The sequence below is a fragment of the Zootoca vivipara genome, chromosome 6 (genome assembly GCF_965207765.1).
Source record: "Zootoca vivipara chromosome 6, rZooViv2.hap1.1, whole genome shotgun sequence".
Classification (NCBI taxonomy): Eukaryota; Metazoa; Chordata; class Lepidosauria; order Squamata; family Lacertidae; genus Zootoca; species Zootoca vivipara.
The window spans coordinates 57,121,287-57,141,496 of NC_142589.1; the positions used below are offsets into that span (position 1 = coordinate 57,121,287).

The 20,210-nt window shown below is 42.8% G+C and overlaps 1 protein-coding gene across 1 annotated transcript; it reads left to right on the forward strand.

Moving 5' to 3' along the window:
* Window positions 1-522: 522 nt before the first annotated feature.
* C6H1orf94 (chromosome 6 C1orf94 homolog) lies at window positions 523-19,572 on the forward strand. The gene is made up of 6 exons (XM_088672256.1): window positions 523-800; window positions 7,210-7,883; window positions 9,191-9,360; window positions 16,982-17,056; window positions 18,462-18,646; window positions 19,497-19,572. Exons 1-6 carry the CDS (start codon window positions 523-525, stop codon window positions 19,570-19,572), a joined length of 1,458 nt encoding a protein of 485 aa, XP_088528382.1.
* Window positions 19,573-20,210: the final 638 nt, after the last annotated feature.

Here is a 20,210-nt window from a genome sequence, read left to right on the forward strand (position 1 = left end):
GCAAAAGCTTACAACTTAATTTTGACAGGAGAAACAGACTGCAGAATGCGGGGAGGAGAAAAGAGAGCTTCAAGGGATGGATTTGCTTGCACAAATGTGCTTCTATGTGTTTGGGCTTAGAACACTGTTTCCCAATGTGGTGCCCTCCAGATATTGTTGAACTACAAGTGGAGATGATTGTATCAGCCCCAGCCAGCAAGACTGACAGCAGCATCCCAGATTATATGTTCCAGACATACCACTTTGAGACACTGAATTCATTTATGTGCCATCTTCCTTCAGCTGCTGCTGGGTCTTTGGGACTCAGTATAGCTCCATCCAGTTGTTATCCTTCATAACAGTTGCTATGCCACAAGGGTTCTACGGTTACTTGGCTACCACAGTTTGTTGCCATCTAGTTCATTCTATGCCACCTTTTCTTTAAAAAAAATTAAATAAAATAAAACACACCACACAAAGGTGTGTAGGCAGCTCTCCTGTTTTTTATTTTTAATTCTCCTGTTCCTTACTGTGCAAGGCAGGATGCTGACAAGTAGGAGCAGCCTTCAGTGTTCAGCAGTCAACCCTAAAGGTCCTTTCCCCCTAGGCCCTTTTCCAAGACACATCTGGATCCATCACAACACTCCCCAGGACAGCTTGGACAAAGCCTGCCATGAGATCTGGAAAAGGGTCCAAGGCCTCCCCGAGGAACTCCAACCAAGATCCTCATCACCGCTTCTCCAACTTAGCTGTCATCCTGTCACATCTTCAGAGGCTCTCAGAGAAGACAGCAGTAGTACCACCAGCAGCTCTCAAAAAGAGTGAGTGTTTAAAAAACAAAACACCTCAACACAAAAAAGGAGTGGAGGAATCTTTCCTAACTCACAAATCAATAGAAACATCCCCAAACTCAGCCCTCCATATGTTTTGGGACTACAATTCCCATCATCCCTGACCACTGGTCCTGTTAGCTAGTGATGATGGAGTTGTAGTCCCAAAACATCTGGAGGATCAAGTTTGGGGATGCCTGCTCTACCTAGCTAGCTGAAACTGGAGTCTTGGAGAATATATTTCATAGCAGTTAATCTGAAATAAAGGGAAAGTGTTTATTTAATTGTATAATGCCCTAATCCAGGCTTCCTCAAACCCGGCCCTCCAGATGTTTTTGGCCTACAACTCCCATGATCCCTAGTCAGGGATGATGGGAACTGTAGTCTCAAAACATCTGGAGGGCCGATTTTGAGGAAGCCTGCCCTAATCAGTCCCCATGGGCTTCACATGCCCCAAAGATAATCTCCTTCCATGCACCCAACTGCAAATTTTTTTGTGGTCAAACCCTCTTCAAATTGCTCTCAGTCTAACTTTGAGCCTGGACCTGTGAGCTTTCAATCAAAGAACCTCTTTGAATGCCAGTGAACCATGAAGTGGAAAGTAAATATTGAGCATCTGTTGAGTGCCTTGTCATAACTGCAGGCACCCTGGACCAGTAACACTTCTTGGCCCAAAAATTTGGCTGTAGGAAGGGTGCCACACATTCTCATATTTTGGGACATTAAGTGTTCGGTGTGCTCCATCTGCCAAGACCACACAACAGGGGTGGTTAATGTTGGGTCTCCAGAAGTGGTTGGACTACAACTGCCATCTTCCTTGGAGGCCATGTTAGCTGGGGCTGCTGAGATTTGACAGTTGGCCACCACTGCCATGTTGCAAAGGCATGTAAAAAGGGCCATAGATATGTGGTAGAGCATCTGCCCTGAATGCAGAACATCCCAGATTCAATCCCTGGCATCTCCAGGTAGGTCTGGGAGAGACTCCCCGGCTGGGAAACCCTGGAGAGCCACTGCAAGTCAGCATAGACAATAGTGAGCTAGAAGGACCCGTGGTCCTACTCAGTATAAAACAACTTCCTATGTTCCTATGCATATGGAAAGGTATTCTTAGCTGCTACTCCTCAACTTTAGAACGCTCCTCCTCCAGGGATCTAAAACAGTCAAACCCCAAGAGGATTTCAAAAGTAGGAGTGTGAAACTCAGATTGGCTGCACATTTAGATTCAAATCTTTTTCAGGGTGAAATCTGACCACACTATGAGAGGGCTTCAATACCATATTAAAAGAGAAGGTGCAGAATGAATAGAACATCTTTTTTCCCACTGTAAAAATGGTCTCCTCATGATATAAGCCTACATCTGTGATACTGGAAACAACCACAAGTCGCCATAATTGCTTGTGCATTTATATTTTTAAAATTGAAAATTTTATATGGGAAAGATGGAAGGAAAGCATTCAGAAGTTAAAAATGAAAATGGTGGTGGTGGCTAAAGAGATCTATGGTACTTTTCTGAAATGCCAGATTTGGCAAGGTTTTGTTTTGTTTTGTTTTTTTACCAAAGCCTCCATTGGTAAGGAGATGTCAAGGGGGAAGGTAGAAAAGAGAAAGGGAGAAGGAGGAATTTACATTTATATTTTCATTCTCTAGGATGCTGCCAAAGTAGGAAGGTTATAGCAAATTTTGTAAGCATGTGAATGGATTAGTGGCAACTAGCAACTGTCCAGGTTTGAAAACACACCAGACAAATCAGGGAGCAGGTCTTGCAGGATGGTCAGTGTCATGGCGCCCATCAGCTTGGACACTAGCCCTGCCCAGAAGTAGGAGTGAACTCTCACTGACTGAACAAAGAGTGGGGCAACATTAACTAGGTTGCCATTCAGTTACAAGGAAGATGAGTGCAGAGGTACATGCATCTCTCTCTTTTTGAGCATGTGCCTCTAGTTTTAAACTGTGTCTTCAATATCAAAAGTTTGGGGAAAGCTTGTACTTCAGTCTCAGTGAGGAAGGGATAACAAGTTGGGGCCAGAAGGGATTCATGATGTTAAATTATGGCATCTCTCAGCCTTAATGTAATGAAAAGTAATGTTGACACAGCGATAGAATTCTCCTAATTCTCATCCCTTTGTGGTTACAAAATAACACTAAGCAAAAGAAAATACCCCAGACCAGGAAGGCAAATCTTTGTTGTTTGTTCAAAAGATTCCAGAGCCCTTTCAAATTGGACTCGGAGCATCCTATTTGCATAAGTCAATATGTTAAAATAATTAAAGGCCGTGGATCAAGCAAAAGGGCAGAAGGTATAATCTTGGCCCAAAATGTTGCAGCAGATGACAAATTGAACAGACACCTTCCATCCTTGGCAGGCAAGTGTAGGCAGAGATCTAAACAGGGCAGCGGCAGGATGCAAACAACAGCAGCAAAACTGTGCCCTTTAGGAAGACTCTAATGAATCAAAGGTGTTTGTCATGGAGGCTTCTGCTTCCATGGTCAAGAGAATTTAAAACGACAAGATCAAAATTCTCTTCACTTTATTCAATGAGATTTAATCACATGCCTCAGTAGAAGCTGACCAAAATTCACACACACCACACACACAGTTTGGCTTGTGTCATGCCAAATTTTTTCTCCCTCATCAGAAACAGTCCCCGAAAGGTGATATGAAATTTCTCAAGTTTCTGCAGTTTCAAGACAAGCCCCACTGCCTTGCAGAAGTTGCATGAGGAAGGAGAAGCAGACTAGTCTTCTGGATTGTGTCTGCTTTTGGAGGTTTTCAGGACAAAATGAGGCATTGAGAGATATAGGTGCTGGCAGCAGAGAACAGCAGTCCCCAATCGTGTTGATTTATGGAGCTCACTTTTCAATTTCAATTAAAAAAAATCCAAAGAGAGTGACAGTGTTAATATCAAATAATTTTAAACAGAAATATTTTGAAACATCAAATAATGAAAGCAACACACACACACACACACACACACACACACACACACAAGTATGGGGACTTGCCTTATTGCAGTTCAGGCTGTCCTGCCAACATCCAGTATTGTCTGCCGTGATATTTGGCAGCCTCTAGATGTTTGGGCTACAAGCTCCATCAGCTGTAGCTAGCAGGCTTCTGGCTAAATTTGTTGTTGTTCATTGGATTTTGATCAGACTTTGATGTTAGTAGAGAAGTGAAATTGATATTACAATATTTTTTAGCAATTTTATCCATTTTGAGTACTGGTTTTCATCAATGTTGTTACTATCTATTAGCTGTATAAGGATTTTGGTCAGGTGTTGACTTGAATAGACAAGTCGGGCAGATGTTGTCTCCATTTTCCAAAAGGGGAGGCAGAAGACCTAAGCAACTACCAACTGGTCAGCTTAATGTCAATACCAGGAAAAGTCTGAGAACAGATAATTAAGCACTCAATCTGTGAGCACTTAGAGACGGATGCTAGGGTCACTGAGACCCAGCATGGGCTTCTCAAAAACAAGTCATGCTAGACAAATCTCATTTATTTATTTATTTTGATAGAGTTACAAGCTTGGTGGGTCACGGGAATGCTGTTGATATAGTGTATCTTGATTTAGCCACCAACTTGGATGGCTTTAAAAGGGGTTTAGACAAATTCATGGAGAAGAGGGCTATCAATGGCTACTAGCAACAATGGAAGCAGCAACGCTTCCAAATGTCCGCTGCTGGAAACTGCGAGGGGGCAAATGCTCTTGTGCTCATATTTTGCTTGCTGGTTTCCCGCAGGCATCTGGTTGGCCATTGCAAGAACAGGAAGCCGGACTAGATAAGCCATTGGTCTGATCCAGCAGGCTCTTCCTATGTTCTTATCTTCTGCCAAAAACTGCATTATATGTCTCACTGTCCATTATGGCAAAATTATGTAACTTGAGTAATTAACTACATAAAATACATTGACATCATGTTATACCACCCCATTCATTTCAATACCAAGGAAACAATGTGAATGGGGAAGGAGGAACATGATCAATTATTTGTTGTTTGCAGACTGAAAGTAACAAGTACACCAAACATTGCTCATATTGACTGGATTGATTCCTGTTCCAGACATGGGACAAATGAACAAACACCAGCAATTTCCACCTCTGTTTCCATTTTCCTTGGCGTTCTCAGACATCCTCACCATGCCCCTGCAATTTGAGCAGTGATTCAACAATTGGTGTCCCTTGGCCAATTCCAGTTTCCTATGTACTGACATTTTCCCCACCATCATCACAACCCAAGAGGCAAAGGAGGAATTAAGACAGCTAGCCGCTTTGACAATCACATCAGACCACCCAGGAGTCTGGTGGGTTAATTTCTCTGGTTAATGATCAGGGGTGTATTTCAGTCTTTTGCATCAGTTGCAGGAGACATATACCGAGAAAAGATCACTGAATTTAAAAAACAACCACCCAGCAACATTTCAGAGATGCTCTGAAGGAAAGGGAATGGAAGATTGGTTCAATTTATAAAATAATAAAGGCTGCTCTAATTACACAGTGATGCCATAATTAGAGGGTAATTAAGTAATATGCAGTTTACAAAGAAATTTGACACAATATTTATATGTATAGATAAGTACATACATAGTGCATGTTTATAACACCAGCTGTTCCATCCTCAGAGCCTGTAACAAAGTAAGTAAAAAACAAACAAACTACATTTATGCTGTTAATGGCAATCGGTAATGAGTGATCAAGCTGGATTGGCAATCCACACAAAGTTCTTGTTTGTGTTGCCAGATGGTGCAGTTGTACAAACTCTTACTGTGGCTTCTTCCTCGGTTTCTCATGCAGCACAGAAGCAAAGGCTTAATCTTTGTGGCCCTCTTTTGTAGCATGGAAATGGACTCCCTTGCTTTAGTTATTCTTTTGTCTCTTTTCCACAGTGTACCTTCACTTCACTTGCTACATCATTCTTTTCAACCCTGTTTGTTATATTTCCAAATAATATCAGAGCTCTGTAGTAACTAGGGATGTCAGAGAATTCTGACAAAAGCAGCAACGAGAGCAGAAATTGTCAATGTTTGCTTATTCATCCCTTGTCTGGAATGGGAATCAGTCCAGCACATACGATTGGTATTCACTGTTGTTGCTTTCAGTTTGCAAAGGATGTGTAATTGATTACATCCTCCCACACTTTGCCTTGTGTTTCCTTTGCATTGAAATGAATGCGATGAAGCAACTTAATGACAATGAAATTTATGGTATTTGTGTATTTAATTATGTGATTTTTGTAATTTCACCACAGCAGAAAGTAAGATGGTGAATGCAATTTTTGGCAGAAGGCATACTGCAGCAGCATGGAGACAGCGCTGCATGCAACAAATATAGGACAGAATGGGGGTAGCAATATTTCCTACAAATCTGCTGATCCCAACAGAAAATGATGCTTCAGCTTTTAGATCCATTGGGCAGCCAGGATAACAGGCCTGTCTGGATCACAGTCAAAGGCTTTCTCCTGCCAACAGTAACTTTGCTGCCTTTTACAAAGGTTAGTTGCAAAGGGGTGGAATAATTAGCAAGAGAGGAGGTCTGCCATCTGGGTTTGGTAAACATTCCCTGCAAGTAGTCACAAAGCCCATGGAGGCCTTTGAAGTATTTGCAAGGAATGATTGCAGTACCCAAACAGTTCTTCAGGCAAAATGCAGGTGGGAATTGGTGACCAAGAAATCAGCCTATTTCCATTGAGTATTAGTTTTTCACACACACTCTCCCCCCCCCCTTGCAAATAACTGTCTCAATACCACAATGAGCAGAAATTATCATGAATGCTCAATAAAAGGATGTCTGAAGGGGCCCTTACTTTAGTACAGTGGTACCTTGGTTTAAGTACACAATTGGTTCCGGAAGTCTGTACTTAACCTGAAGGGAACTTTCCCATTGAAAGTAATGGGAAGTGGATTAATCCGTTCCAGAGGGGTCCGCGGAGTACTTAAACTGAAAGTACTCAAACCAAAGCATACTTAAACCGAGGTATGACTGTATTTTAATTGATGTACAGTAATTGTGAATGGTCTTGCATTTCTGGACATGCCTATTTAGGCTGAATGGTAATGTAGAAATATAATATGTAGAATATTTTTGTTTGTTTTGTTTTAACATTTTTATACTACCCCCAATCAAACTGGTTGAAGGAAGGATTTGTTTTCTATTTAACTACGCTGGTAGTTGCCTTTTCTATGATCAAAGGGAGCTGGTCCACCTAGCTCAGTATTGTCCATGCTGATGAAACTGACAAAAGCCAATAGCTTTCAAGGTTTCAGAGAGGGGTCTTTCCTAAACCTACATAGTGATGTCAAGGATTTTCATGAAATGCAGTGCTCTATCACTAGGCAACAGCCCTTCCTCTTATCCAATTTGTGCAATCCTACATAAATGGTTCTATTTCTGTTTCACATAGATCTTTGGAAAACAGCATTTGTAAAGATGAAATATCCATGCTGGTTGAACAAGAGTATTTGAGCCTCACACAAGAGAATGCAACTGAACTAGAGATGCAAAGATCTGAAGAGGAGAAGGCCACCCCAGCTGCTTCGTCTCAGGCCCCAGCAAACAACCACATCACAATGCCCTCTGATGGAGACCAGATGTTAGATGAGAGGGATGCAATGGAAAACGTCTACAGAGCACTCACTGGAAACAAAAGGGAAGTAAAACTGAGGTCCATATGTGATGTCCAGCTGTCCACTAAGTCCACTGTCACAGGGATCTTGCTCCCTGCAAAATTAATCTACAAGAATGCCAAAAGCACAGAAAGTGGAAACAGTAATATAATGGGTTCCAACACTCAGATTGCCAAGCTTTTGGCGCAGTTCCCACTCAAACGTGTTGAGGCCACCAAGTCTCTGGACACCAAAACGGTGACAGAAGAAACCAAGTTTATCAAGGACCTACTACTGCAGAACAATGTCTTTGGATCTGCAGCCCACAAAGACAATGTAGCAAGGCCATCCTCAATAATGGCAGTCATGGAAAGTCAAGGATCTGTGCAAAAGAAACAGCTCCCAGTATTTGCCAAGATCTGCTCAAAAACTGACCCTGAACTAGTTGCTGATGGGCTCTGTCAAAATAATGGTAAGGGTTGTAGGCTGTGATGATTATTTGAGAATAATGAAGGGAAAGGAACCCAAGGTGTGTGGTGAACATGTGCAGAGAAAAATGCTTTCCCTATCATCATTGTTTTATGAAACTGATTGATAGGAGATTCAGGAAACACATGTTCACATATATTCATCTACGGAATTCTCTGCCAAAAGATGTAGTGATGGCTTTAAAAGGGTATTAGACGAGTGTATGGAGGAAGATCAGTCTATAAATGGTTATAGCTCCTGCTGGCTATATAGAACCTGCATGTTCCAAGGCAGAATGTCCTGCCAGTGGGCTTCTAAAAGCATCTGATTGGTCACAGTAGGAAACAAGATGCTAGACTAGATGAGCCATAGTTCTGATTCAGTGGGGCCCTTCTTATGTCACTATGTAGCATTCTGGTTAAAACAGGGGAGTCAGTTGAGAGAACTCCTGTTACCCACTCCTCCTATTATCCTTTTCCCTTTGGCATCCCAGGAGTTCCCATTTATTTTGCAGTCAAAGTCTATATGAAATGGGTGCCCATCAATGCTCAATCATCAGTTTTACAGGTGGGTCACTTCTAGTAGGGGGGGGGGGTTTGTCAGTTCTGAGCAGTGGGCAGGAAAGGCAGAGTCAGGCTTGGATGACACCTTGGGGTCAGGGATTAGGGTTGATAGAGGATCCTCATCAATTACCTTCTTTTATTGTTCCTTTTATTGTTCCTTTGGTTCAAAGCAACTGCAGTAACTCATTGGCAAAGCACAAGTTTGTATGCAAAAGGTCCTGAGTTCAATCTCTGGCATCTCCAAGGATGGCTGAGAAAGACCCCCTGGAGAACCACTAGCAGTTAGAGAAGACAGTAGTGAACTTGGTAGACCCGTGTTCTGACTACTACTGTTATTGTTGTTCTTCTTCTTATTTATTACAACAACAGTGGCCCTCTCTTTCAGCTGCAAAAATGCTACTTTTCATAGAGGTCTACTATCTGTTTTAGAAAGTTGTTTGCTCACTATATATTTGGACACCTCTTAAGCTACCATAATCAAATTTTGCATTGATGGCTTCTGAGATCAAAGAAGAGGTTTTTGTCTATGTTTGGATACAACTGAATGCCGTTGGGATCAAGATAACGGACTCAACCTTTCAACCCCGCACTGATTTGAAACATTGATTTCAAAACTGTGCTAATTGCTTTGGTTTCCTAGAATTCCTGACTATGGAATATGAGGCAAATATACATATAATTAAAATGTTAGAGTTCTATCAAACACCCCCCATTGATGGTGCCTAACTCTGTTTTGTATTTTCCACAGCAACCTCTACAGCCATTGATAAGAACAACCTTAAATACAGTGGGAATGTTTTCACCCCACGATTCCCGACGAACTCGACAGCCGCCTCATTAAAACAGCCAATGTGGCTTAGCCTTAACTACCCTCCACCTCCTGTTTTCCCAAACCACTCCAGCTTCCCACAGTATCAGGTAATGAATGACATGAGCCCTTATGAATGGGGTGTGGAAAGAGCTCCAAAACTTAATGAGGCTGACAGTGAGGAGGAAAGAAAGAGCTATGAGGTTGCATAACTCAGATTTAGAAACACCAACAGGCAACCAAGCCTGAAGTGTCAAGATTCAGACCAAGACCAAATCTGGAAGGGTGGCAATTATTTGAAATTAAGCGGGCTTCCAGACAGTCTGGAAGCCCAAAAAAACCTAACTATGGATTCCTCCAATGAAGAATCCAGATTGAAGGCATGTGCAACAAATGTTTGAGTCATAAGGCAGGCAGTGGCCTGGGATTGGCTCATCCATGCTCATCTGATTTTCATGCCCAGATGAATTCTGGTTTGTGGTATCTCTTTCCCAGATGCCTGCTGCTGCCATATGTTGCCTGGTCCAAAAAGATAGGTCCCTCCCTCGAGGAATCTACAATATAAAATTTGACACACAAGAGACAACAGGAAGGGAAGGGGAGGTAGTGGTTAACAGGGAAAGAATATTTGATTTTATCACATATTTAGTTTGGAGCCCAATTCTGTGTTATTTCTGGAAGCATGAGGAGACCAAGCAGGTATAGGGTGGAGCGCATGCACACCCACCCTGCCCCCAGTATCCCCATATGCACCTGCTCCAACGTGATGCTGAGTGGGGGGGGGGGTCTGGAGGAGACTCCTATGCATGCTCAGTTTGACATATTTAGAAACTTTCCCACAACCAGGAACTTTATTAGGGTTCCCACCTGGGTGGAGGTTTTTAAGCAAATTCGGTGGAAATAATGTACATTCAAAAACCCCTTCAGACCAGAGTTTATGTGCCCTCAGCCCCTGAGTGCTTTTTGCCATCACAATTTCTATCTGAGTGCCTCAATAGAGTTTTGGTTATCAGCTTATTTAGACTTAGGCCCCATTCACACCATACACCTTAAGCAGCCAAGGCTTCCCCCAAATAACTCTGGGAGCTGCAGCTCATTAAGAGTGCAGAAAGTTGGCAGGAGACCCCTATCCCTTTCCCCAGAGCTACCATTTCCCAAGTGGTTTAGCAATCAATCCCTCTTCCCAGGGAACTCTGGGAATTGTAGTTCTGTGAGGGGAATAGGGGACCCTTAACAACTCTTGGCACCCTTAACAAACTACAGCGCCCAGAATTCTTTCGGGAAACCCATGATTGTTTAAACTGGTGTCGTGGTGCTGTAAATGTATGGTGTGAATTTGGCCTTAGTTGCAGACATAGTTGCATCAAGGCATGGAAATTTGGGGAGTTGTGCCCAAGACATGGTGGGAAATTGTGGGACATTGTGGGCATTTTTAGAGCAATGTGACATACAAGAGGTAGCTTCTAGGGATGGATGGATCTGCCAGTTTCACTTTCTCTCATTTTCCCAATCTTAAGTTCAGTTCATCATATTTCTACATCAGTTTGCAATGTAAAAAAAGAGAAGAAAGAAATCTTAATGAATATTCATTGGCATTTTAGTGCTCATTTCTCATATACACATGCTACTCTGCAACGCAAGCAATTTCCTGTAGTGTAATGTATTTTATATGTAATTTTCACTAATATATGCATATTTATGCATACTCCTCCCTAAAACATGTGTTTTTGTGCCCATTTTTTGGTTGGTGAACTGTATTACAAAATTCAAGAGAAGTTCAAACTGAAGTGAAGGACAGCAGTTTTGCGGGAAGCGCGAACTAGGTAGGTTCGCATTAAAATGCAAACCAAATTTCTCCTCCATCTTTAGTAGCACCACATAGGCATTCTGGGAGGCTGTGCGAAGCATAAGAGGCAGTAAGTCAGAGAGGGCAGGAGTCTCAGTGGCACAGGGAACACTGAACCAGTTCCTGATCTCCACATGTTCAAGCTTTCAGGATGCTGGAGAGGACCTGAAAAGCATGAAGATTCCCATTCATGGTGTATGTTGACAGGGGGAACGGATTCAGAGAAGGCCACTAGTAATAACAGAGGAGCTTGGAGACACACCTTGTGTGAAAATGCAGAAATAATTGGGTGTGTTCAGTTAAGTCTTTTGCTACAATTGGAGGAAGGTGTGGTCTAGACATGGAAGGATTCCTGAATGCTCAGAGTTTTTCCAGTGAATACGCAATCCTGTTGAAACCCTTGTTTCACTGTAGAATGTAGAGATGCATTGAGCTCTTGATGGGGGGGTACCCAAGTGTCTCCTCTAGCACTGCAGAACTGGTTCTGCACCTTCGCGTATCAGAGCACTAAGGATGATGAAACAGGCTGGACGACTGAGTGCAAGTAGCAAAAGATGCACTGTGAAGCTGACCCAACATGAGTTAAACAGCACAGTCATGTTTATCACATGGTATTGAGGGCAGGGAAGAAGGGTCACTTCTCTACTTTCATCACATCCTCAAGTAGCCATCCCGCGGAGCTTTCCTATATTGTCCAGGGCCTATAAACATCATCTCCAGTGAATGGAGTTTTAGACCAATTGGAAGCCTATTGTGTCTTATTTGAAAGGCACTTTGAGGGTCCCGTCTCTCATCTCTGTAGCAATCTTGGCCTCACATTTACAGCATTGAGATGTCCAGGGCAACATCTTCTGTAACATCTTGGGATCAGGTTCAATACCCTTCAATACCTGTCTTATCAAGGTAGCTCAGGAGGATACCATGGGCAACGGTATTAAAAGCCATTGAGAGATTAAGTAATAATAACAGCACCACACACACACACACACACACACATCCTTTTGATAAAATTCATCCATCAGCATGACCAAGGCTGATTCAGCTGCAGAACCAAGCCAGAACCCAGATTGGGTCAATATTATGTGTTTTATCCAGGTGTGTTTGCAACTGTCCTAACATGGTCCTCTTGATCACCTTCCCCAAATGAGGTATTTGGCACTGGGTGGTAGTTTTCAGAAACCAATGGATCCAGTGCATGGCTACCATACTCTTGCAGCATGGAGTAGTTCTGGCCATCTTGAATGAGGTGGTGATTCAACTTCCAAAAATTCCCATCCTTGTCTTGTTGACCATCTCTGGCACTAGAGGCTAATGTGACTTCAATGGTGAACCATGCCTTTTATCAGCTTTGGTTGGTAAGATAACTACAGTTGTTTCTACATGGGGATAGCCTGCTTGACCACTGTTCTTAGCACTGCAACCTCCAGGTTAGAACGGTGCAATGTGCTATATATGAGGCTGCCCCTGCGGTTGGCCCTGTAGCTGCAGCTAGTGCAAAAAGTAGCGGCTCAGCTTCTCACTGGGGCAGACTATCACCATCATATCAGGCTGTTGCTAAAAGAATTACACTAGCTTCCAGTTAGCTGCCAGGCTAAGTTCAAGGTATTAGTACTAGTGTACAAAGCCCTATATGGGATGCGGGTGGTGCTGTGGGTTACACCACAGAGCCTAAGGCTTGCCAATCAGAAGGTCGGCGGTTCGGATCCCTGTGATGGGGTGAGCTCCCGTTGCTCAGTCCCAGCTCCTGCCAACCTAGCAGTTCAAAAGCACATCAAAGTGCAAATAGATAAATAGGTACTGCTCCAGCGGGAAGGTAAACAGCATTTCTGTGTGCTGCTCTGGTTCGCCAGAAGCAGCTTTGTCATGCTGGCCACATGACCTGGAAGCTGTATGCCAGCTCCCTCGGCAAATAATGTGAGATGAGCGCCGCGACCCCAGAGTCGGTCACAACTGGACCTAATGGTCAGGGGTCCCTTTACCTTTACAAAGCCCTATACAACTTGGCACCAGGACATCTTTAGATCAGATTACCCCTTATATACCCAATCAACCACTGTGCTCTGCAGTAGAAGCCCCCCTACAGATACCATCTCATCAGGAGATCCTTATGTTCAGTGTAGGGATCAGGGTTTAGCATGGTAGCACCTCTACTTCTGTAAATGTTTTATGGTTGATGGTTTTAAATTATGGAAAATAAATAAGAAAGAAAGAAAGAAAGAAAGAAAGAAGTTTGATTCCCGATCCAGTGGGGAATGTATGTGCCCTGGACTGGAGTGTCTATAGAAGGAATGATAGAATTCCATATAAATATCATGGCAGTAACTTGTGTGCTGGCACAATGCAACATGGACCTTCCCCCGCTATCTTGAAAGCTCCTGTTGTTCCCTGCAGCACTCTTAGGCAAGGAGAAAATGGACAGGAGAATGCCATGGCTATTCTCCCTCCCAATTTAGCACTGCAGAAAATGCAGGGCAGACATCCAAGCTGCAGCAACCTGGGGAGCCCCAGCAATTACTGCAATGACAATAATAATGATTCCTATTATCTCATGTCTACATAATGATTTCCCAATGTGTCTACTGATGATCCCTCCCAAATTAAAAGTCAACATGACTTGAGAAATATAAATCACTGCCATGTTTATTTAATTTCCTATACATAGCACAGAAAGAAGCAGCGGGGGGTTGATCCATTCAGGCTAATGGGGCACTGCCCAACCAACCTCAGATTGCCCTCATCCAGCCCTGTCTCTCAGCTTCCTCCATCTTAGACCCAGTGTTGCCCTTGTAGAACCTAGCAGGGAAGAGGATGGGGACAAAATTAAAAATAGTGGGCTCTGCCTATCATTGGTTCTGACTCCATCTGCTCTTGGCCTCTCTGCCTACTGCCCTGCCATTCCCAGTGGGCAACAGCCACAGCTGGGGGGGGGCGAGGATAGCAGCAATAGCCATAATAATAGGTAAAATGCTTAATTCCTTCAATTTATATGTTAATTAAAGCTTTGGTTTAATCAGAGGGGCGAATTTAACTTGGAGAATTGGAAGTTAAGGGCACATTACTCACCTTTGGGGGCTATTGTGGTTTTGGTGTGTTACTGTTGTACAGAATGGGGAAGAAAAGATGTCCTTTCCATTTAGCAGGTAGTGAAGCTTCTTGAATATGATATCTATGCATTCCATTCATGCCAAAGAATGCTGCAACTACCGCACAATTGCGCTCATTTCACACGCTAGCAAGGTTATGCTTAAAATTCTACAAGGCAGGCTTAGGCAGTATGTGGACCGAGAACTCCCAGAAGTGCAAGCTGGATTTCGAAAGGGCAGAGGAACCAGAGACCAAATAGCAAACATGCGCTGGATTATGGAGAAAGCTAGAGAGTTCCAGAAAAACGTCTACTTCTGCTTCATTGACTATGCAAAAGCCTTTGACTGTGTCGACCACAGCAAACTATGGCAAGTTCTTAAAGAAATGGGAGTGCCTGATCACCTCATCTGTCTCCTGAGAAATCTCTATGTGGGACAAGAAGCTACAGTTAGAACTGGATATGGAACAACTGATTGGTTCAAAATTGGGAAAGGAGTACGACAAGGTTGTATATTGTCTCCCTGCTTATTTAACTTATATGCAGAATTCATCATGCGAAAGGCTGGACTAGATGAATCCCAAACCGGAATTAAGATTGCTGGAAGAAATATCAACAACCTCAGATATGCAGATGACACAACCTTGATGGCAGAAAGCGAGGAGGAATTAAAGAACCTTTTAATGAGGGTGAAAGAGGAGAGCGCAAAATATGGTCTGAAGCTCAACATCAAAAAAACCAAGATCATGGCCACTGGTCCCATCACCTCCTGGCAAATAGAAGGGGAAGAAATGGAGGCAGTGAGAGATTTTACTTTCTTGGGCTCCTTGATCACTGCAGATGGTGACAGCAGTCACGAAATTAAAAGACGCCTGCTTCTTGGGAGAAAAGCAATGACAAACCTAGACAGCATCTTAAAAAGCAGAGACATCACCTTGCCGACAAAGGTCCGTATAGTTAAAGCTATGGTTTTCCCAGTAGTGATGTATGGAAGTGAGAGTTGGACCATAAAGAAGGCTGATCGCCGAAGAATTGATGCTTTTGAATTATGGTGCTGGAGGAGACTCTTGAGAGTCCCATGGACTGCAAGAAGATCAAACCTATCCATTCTTAAGGAAATCAGCCCTGAGTGCTCCCTGGAAGGACGGATCGTGAAGCTGAGGCTCCAATACTTTGGCCACCTCATGAGAAGAGAAGAATCCTTGGAAAAGACCCTGATGTTGGGAAAGATTGAGGGCACTAGGAGAAGGGGACGACAGAGGACAAGATGGTTGGACAGTGTTCTCGAAGCTACGAACATGAGTTTGACCAAACTGCGGGAGGCAGTGCAAGACAGGAGTGCCTGGCGTGCTATGGTCCATGGGGTCACGAAGAGTCGGACACGACTAAACGACTAAACAACAACAACATGCATTCCATTGTGAACTAACCTGACACACACCTGCCAGACTCATTTGTGGATTGGGAACGTACCAATCACTTCTCTGAATTTTGTGATACAGGCTGCAATCCTAACCCAACTAACAAGGGAGTAAGCCCCACTGAATTGAGTAGGCCTGACTTCTGTGTAGACATGTTTAGGATTGCACTGAACATTTTTAGCTCAAAAGACATGCCAAAATTTATCCCACAATGCATATTTTAGGATAAAACACACTTTGAAATGTGTATGTTAAGATAGAATACATAGCTAAATAAGTTTGTAATATGACATATTTACATTGTTTTGTTGATGGGTTTTTTTTGGGGGGGGGGATCACAGATTAATGCAGAAACAGGACAGAATGGATTTATGAATAAACAGGTGCAAAACTGACGCAGACTAAAAACAGACTGACCTGTCCATCCTTACTATTAAGGTGGTACCTTCTGGAATCCTTAAATGCTTACCTAGAAGTAGTAATGGGTGAATCTGTCAATTTCAGTTTCTCTAGTTTCTTCTTTTCCCAGTTGGAAGCTCAGTTTTCCATATTTCCACATCAGTTTGAGAATTTTTACAAATGCATCCTCATGAGAATTCATCAGCATTTCAGTGTGACTCTCTCCTAATATACACATCTGTATGCATTTTTGCCTGATATACACATTTTTTTGCAGTACAATACCCCCTAATAAAATGTAACTCTGTATGCTATTTTTTTTACTAATTTTACTGGACATTTTACTACAGTATATGCATTTTGGGGCACATGACTTTGACTGGGGAACATTGTAAAATTTGGAAAAGTGGAAATGTCAAAGGATGGCTATGTTCAGTTCTTGTGTGGTTTTGAAAAGCTCAAATTAGGTTAGTTTGTCTTTAAATGCAAACATAATTAAATTTCTCCATGATCCCTACCTAGGAGTAAGGACCATTAAACACAGGGAAGCTTACTTTTGAGTAAGTATGTATATATTTGCACTGTGAGGCAAGGATGAGGGCACAAGGATTCTAGTTGACACTGGAATAGACCAACCTTTACCAGTTGTGATTCCTGCATTGCAGAGGGTTGGACTAGATAACCAAATTCTATAATTCTACGATTCTATGGTTCTATTATTTCCTCAGTTTCTTTAAAAAGCACCTGTCTTAGAGTCCGGCAAGATGCAGATTTATTCAAATTTGTATGAGTAGCAAATTAAAAAGCAAAAAATGAATTACCCACTCATATAAGATATGACGATGAGGTCTTCAGATCAGCATGTAATATCTGAACACAGATCACCACTGGAATGAGATCCAAAATTAATTGGTTAATCATAATCATAAAATAATAGGTTGAGGCCTACAATGGTCACTTCCTGCCTTGTGTTTTTTTAACAGAGTTTGTATCAGCAAAGAGCACGGATCCCATACCAGCAGACGCTACATCCTCAGTTGGGATGCTATTCCAGACAGGTATGGCATAAATCCTCTAGGATGAATCAGTATAGAGGCTGTTGATTTGCTGGGCATGGGGAGGAAAAATATGGTTTCAGCTTTCAGTGGTTTTAAGCAAGTCCATCTCTTGCAGCCTTTTGGTGCTTCCAGAATATCACCATATTGGGGTGGAATGCAATCACATAACAGCAAATTTGGGTTGCGCAGTTATACTTGGTTGGGAGGTCTTGTGCAACAAAACTGCTTCCCCAAATGGTTAGACTTTTTGCAATAAGGAAAGTGATGGGGATATGCTGTGGAAAGTGTGGGGTTATGCTTTGGCATAATGTCATCTGACCTTGGTTAGTCCAAGTTTCACTGCTACCTTGGAGCTAGATGGCTGTCAAGGGCAGAAGGATCAACCCAAGTCCCATATTTGTTCTCTGGAATTGTCACATGGAGTTAATGGTTTAATCCCCCTTCCAAAATTGATATGGGCTTCAGCAGTCCATTTCTCTTCATCCTCCATTTTCCTCCCGCCCACCTCAGTGACACGGTTGGGAATGCAATGTTGGGCTCCTCCTGGTGTGAATTCTCTCTAAAGTGGACCTAGGCAATATTAACAAGGTGAGGACATCAAGTATGGCCAGCTTGGGAAGATGAATTTTTTATCAACAAGAGAGACTGAGTTGTACATTGTCTGCAGAATATTCTGCTAGAGTAAGGCAAAAACCAGGGGCTCAATATGTTTGGCAAGTTTAGAATCCATGTGGATTTTCTAGGTAAGTTGAGAGGGAGAGGATGATGAGGGAGAGAAGGGAGCTTTCTCAATCTCAGCTTTCAAAGTGGGAAGATCAAGACTAAGTAAGGCAATCAAGAGGCAGCATAAATATACCTTGCGTGGCAGAAACGCAAGAGACGGCAGCTCCATGAACACCTTGCCCACCTTGCTGCCTCTGCCACTGTCGGAGAAGTGAGATCTGGTGAGATCTCTCAGGCGGTGAACCAAGACATGCCCCCCCTTTATGTAGTGGCTGTTGCCTGGGACATGCCCGCCCCTCCATAAATAATACTGATTTTTGTGATTCCAGCCCCATTTTCAACAGGTATAACAATTTAAGACAGGCATCCCCAAACTGCAGCCCTCCAGATGTTTGGCCTACAACTCCCATGATCCCTAGCTAACAGGACCAGTGGTCAGGGATGATGGGAATTGTAGTCCAAAACATCTGGAGGGCCGAAGTTTGGGGATGCCTGATTTAAGACATTGGGTTGTAGCCAAGTAAATTCTACTCAGAGTAGACCCAATGAAGTCAATGGCCTAAGTCAGTCATGCCTATTAATGCTGGTATGTCTACTCAAGCCATTGTGAACTATTAAAAAAAAAACTGCTTTCCCCAAAGCATCATCCCTTTCCATTCCTCTCTCCCACCTGATTCTTTAGGTCACTCCTTACAATCCACAGCAAATCTTCCGCTCGCCTTACACACCTGTGCTCAGCTACATCCCACTGGTTCAGCCAGGTTACTCTTACCAGCAGAGGAACCCAACCAAGCCATCCAGCAGCGTACGTGATCCCCCAGCAATGGCAGGTGATGGTCCACAGTATCCATTTTCTCCTTCCTATGGGTGAGTCTGTGCTTTGTAGTGGCAGTGCATAAGTGCAGAATAGTCAAAGGTGGAAATCAATTTGCATGCTTAGGGATAGTTTCCTTTATCTCTGTTTCAGGATTCATTCCCTCCTCCTCCTCCTCCTCCTCCTCCTCCTCCTCCTCCTTCTTCTTCTTCTTCTTCTTCTTCTTCTTCTTCTTCTTCTTCTTCTTCTTCTTCTTCTTCTTCTTCTTCTTCTTCTTCTCAGGGGTGCATTTAGGATGGATCATGAAGATACATGCAGGGAGAATCCTCAAATGGGGAGAAGGAGGTGGCATAAAGTAATTCATGCCATTTTGGAAAGAGGATTGTGATGGCAGAGACGGGCTTCTTCCTTTCTTGAACACATTTTGGGGAATAGTGAAGGGGGCTTAAAATGGACAGGGAGTTTTTTTTACATTTCCACACTTTTTCATAACTTTTAAAGCATAATGTGGCACCCTCCGGATATTGCTGGACTACAACTCCCATCATCCATTGACCCTGACTGTTGGCTATGCTGATGGGAGTTGGAGTGTCAAGCAACATCTGGAGGGCACCATGTGGCTCCCACTCATTATCAGAGTACTTTGGGAAAGTATGCTGGAGAAGGAAAGGAGGACAGTGGCCATCACTGGAAGATTTGGTGGGGTAATCTATACCAGTGGCATATCTGCATTGCTGAAGAAACAGAGCCCTATCTGTATCTTTAGAATCCCTATAGGTGATGATCTCAGGATCCAGACATGGTCGTGAACTGGGGGGAGGGGGTGGCAGCATACAATAGATAAAATAAAATAGTGGTAGTTATTCAGGGAGGCTGAGCTCAATCTGTTTATTTTACTCTCAGGTTCACATCTACTACTGCTGGACCTGTAAGGACCAATCCTTACTTCTCTTCCAATGGAGGTGGCAACAGTTTTTAGATCTGCCAGAAAAAATTTTTAGGATGAGGGTTTTTTTGTTTTGTTTTTTGAGATAGGAATTTATTGGGAGGAGTATGAAATCCTTGGGGTTTTTCATTTCTGTTTGAACATTTTGGTACAGAGTTAAAATAATTTGATTCCAAACCACACACAGTGTAAATTCAGGGCAAATAGGCTAGCAAGTTCATCTGAAAAAGCAGAATTTTGTTTAGCAGAAATGGATGAAACACTCAGGTACTTTTAAGAAACTTATTTTTTATTTCTTGAAATGAAAGAGAGAGACATAATAATAATAAAATGTTTATTGAAACTGTTTAAAGTTGAATTTTGCTGTAATAAAGATGGCTGATGAAGAAAGGACCCCATTGTGTTTTTGTTTTTGTTTTAAATAGAAGTGATATATTTTATCTGATGTTCAAAGTGAGATTAACTGTTTGACTGCTGACCTGAGTTTATGGGTTAACATTTACAGCAGAGATAGGGAACTTGCAGGGCCCTCTCATATTGGTGGATTACGAGTCCCATCATCTCTGACCATTGGTCAATCTGACTGGGGCTGATGGGAGTTGGAGTCCAAACGGTTGGAGATTCATTCCCCGTGTCTGCAGTCATGGAATTGTTGTCTATCACATGACTGT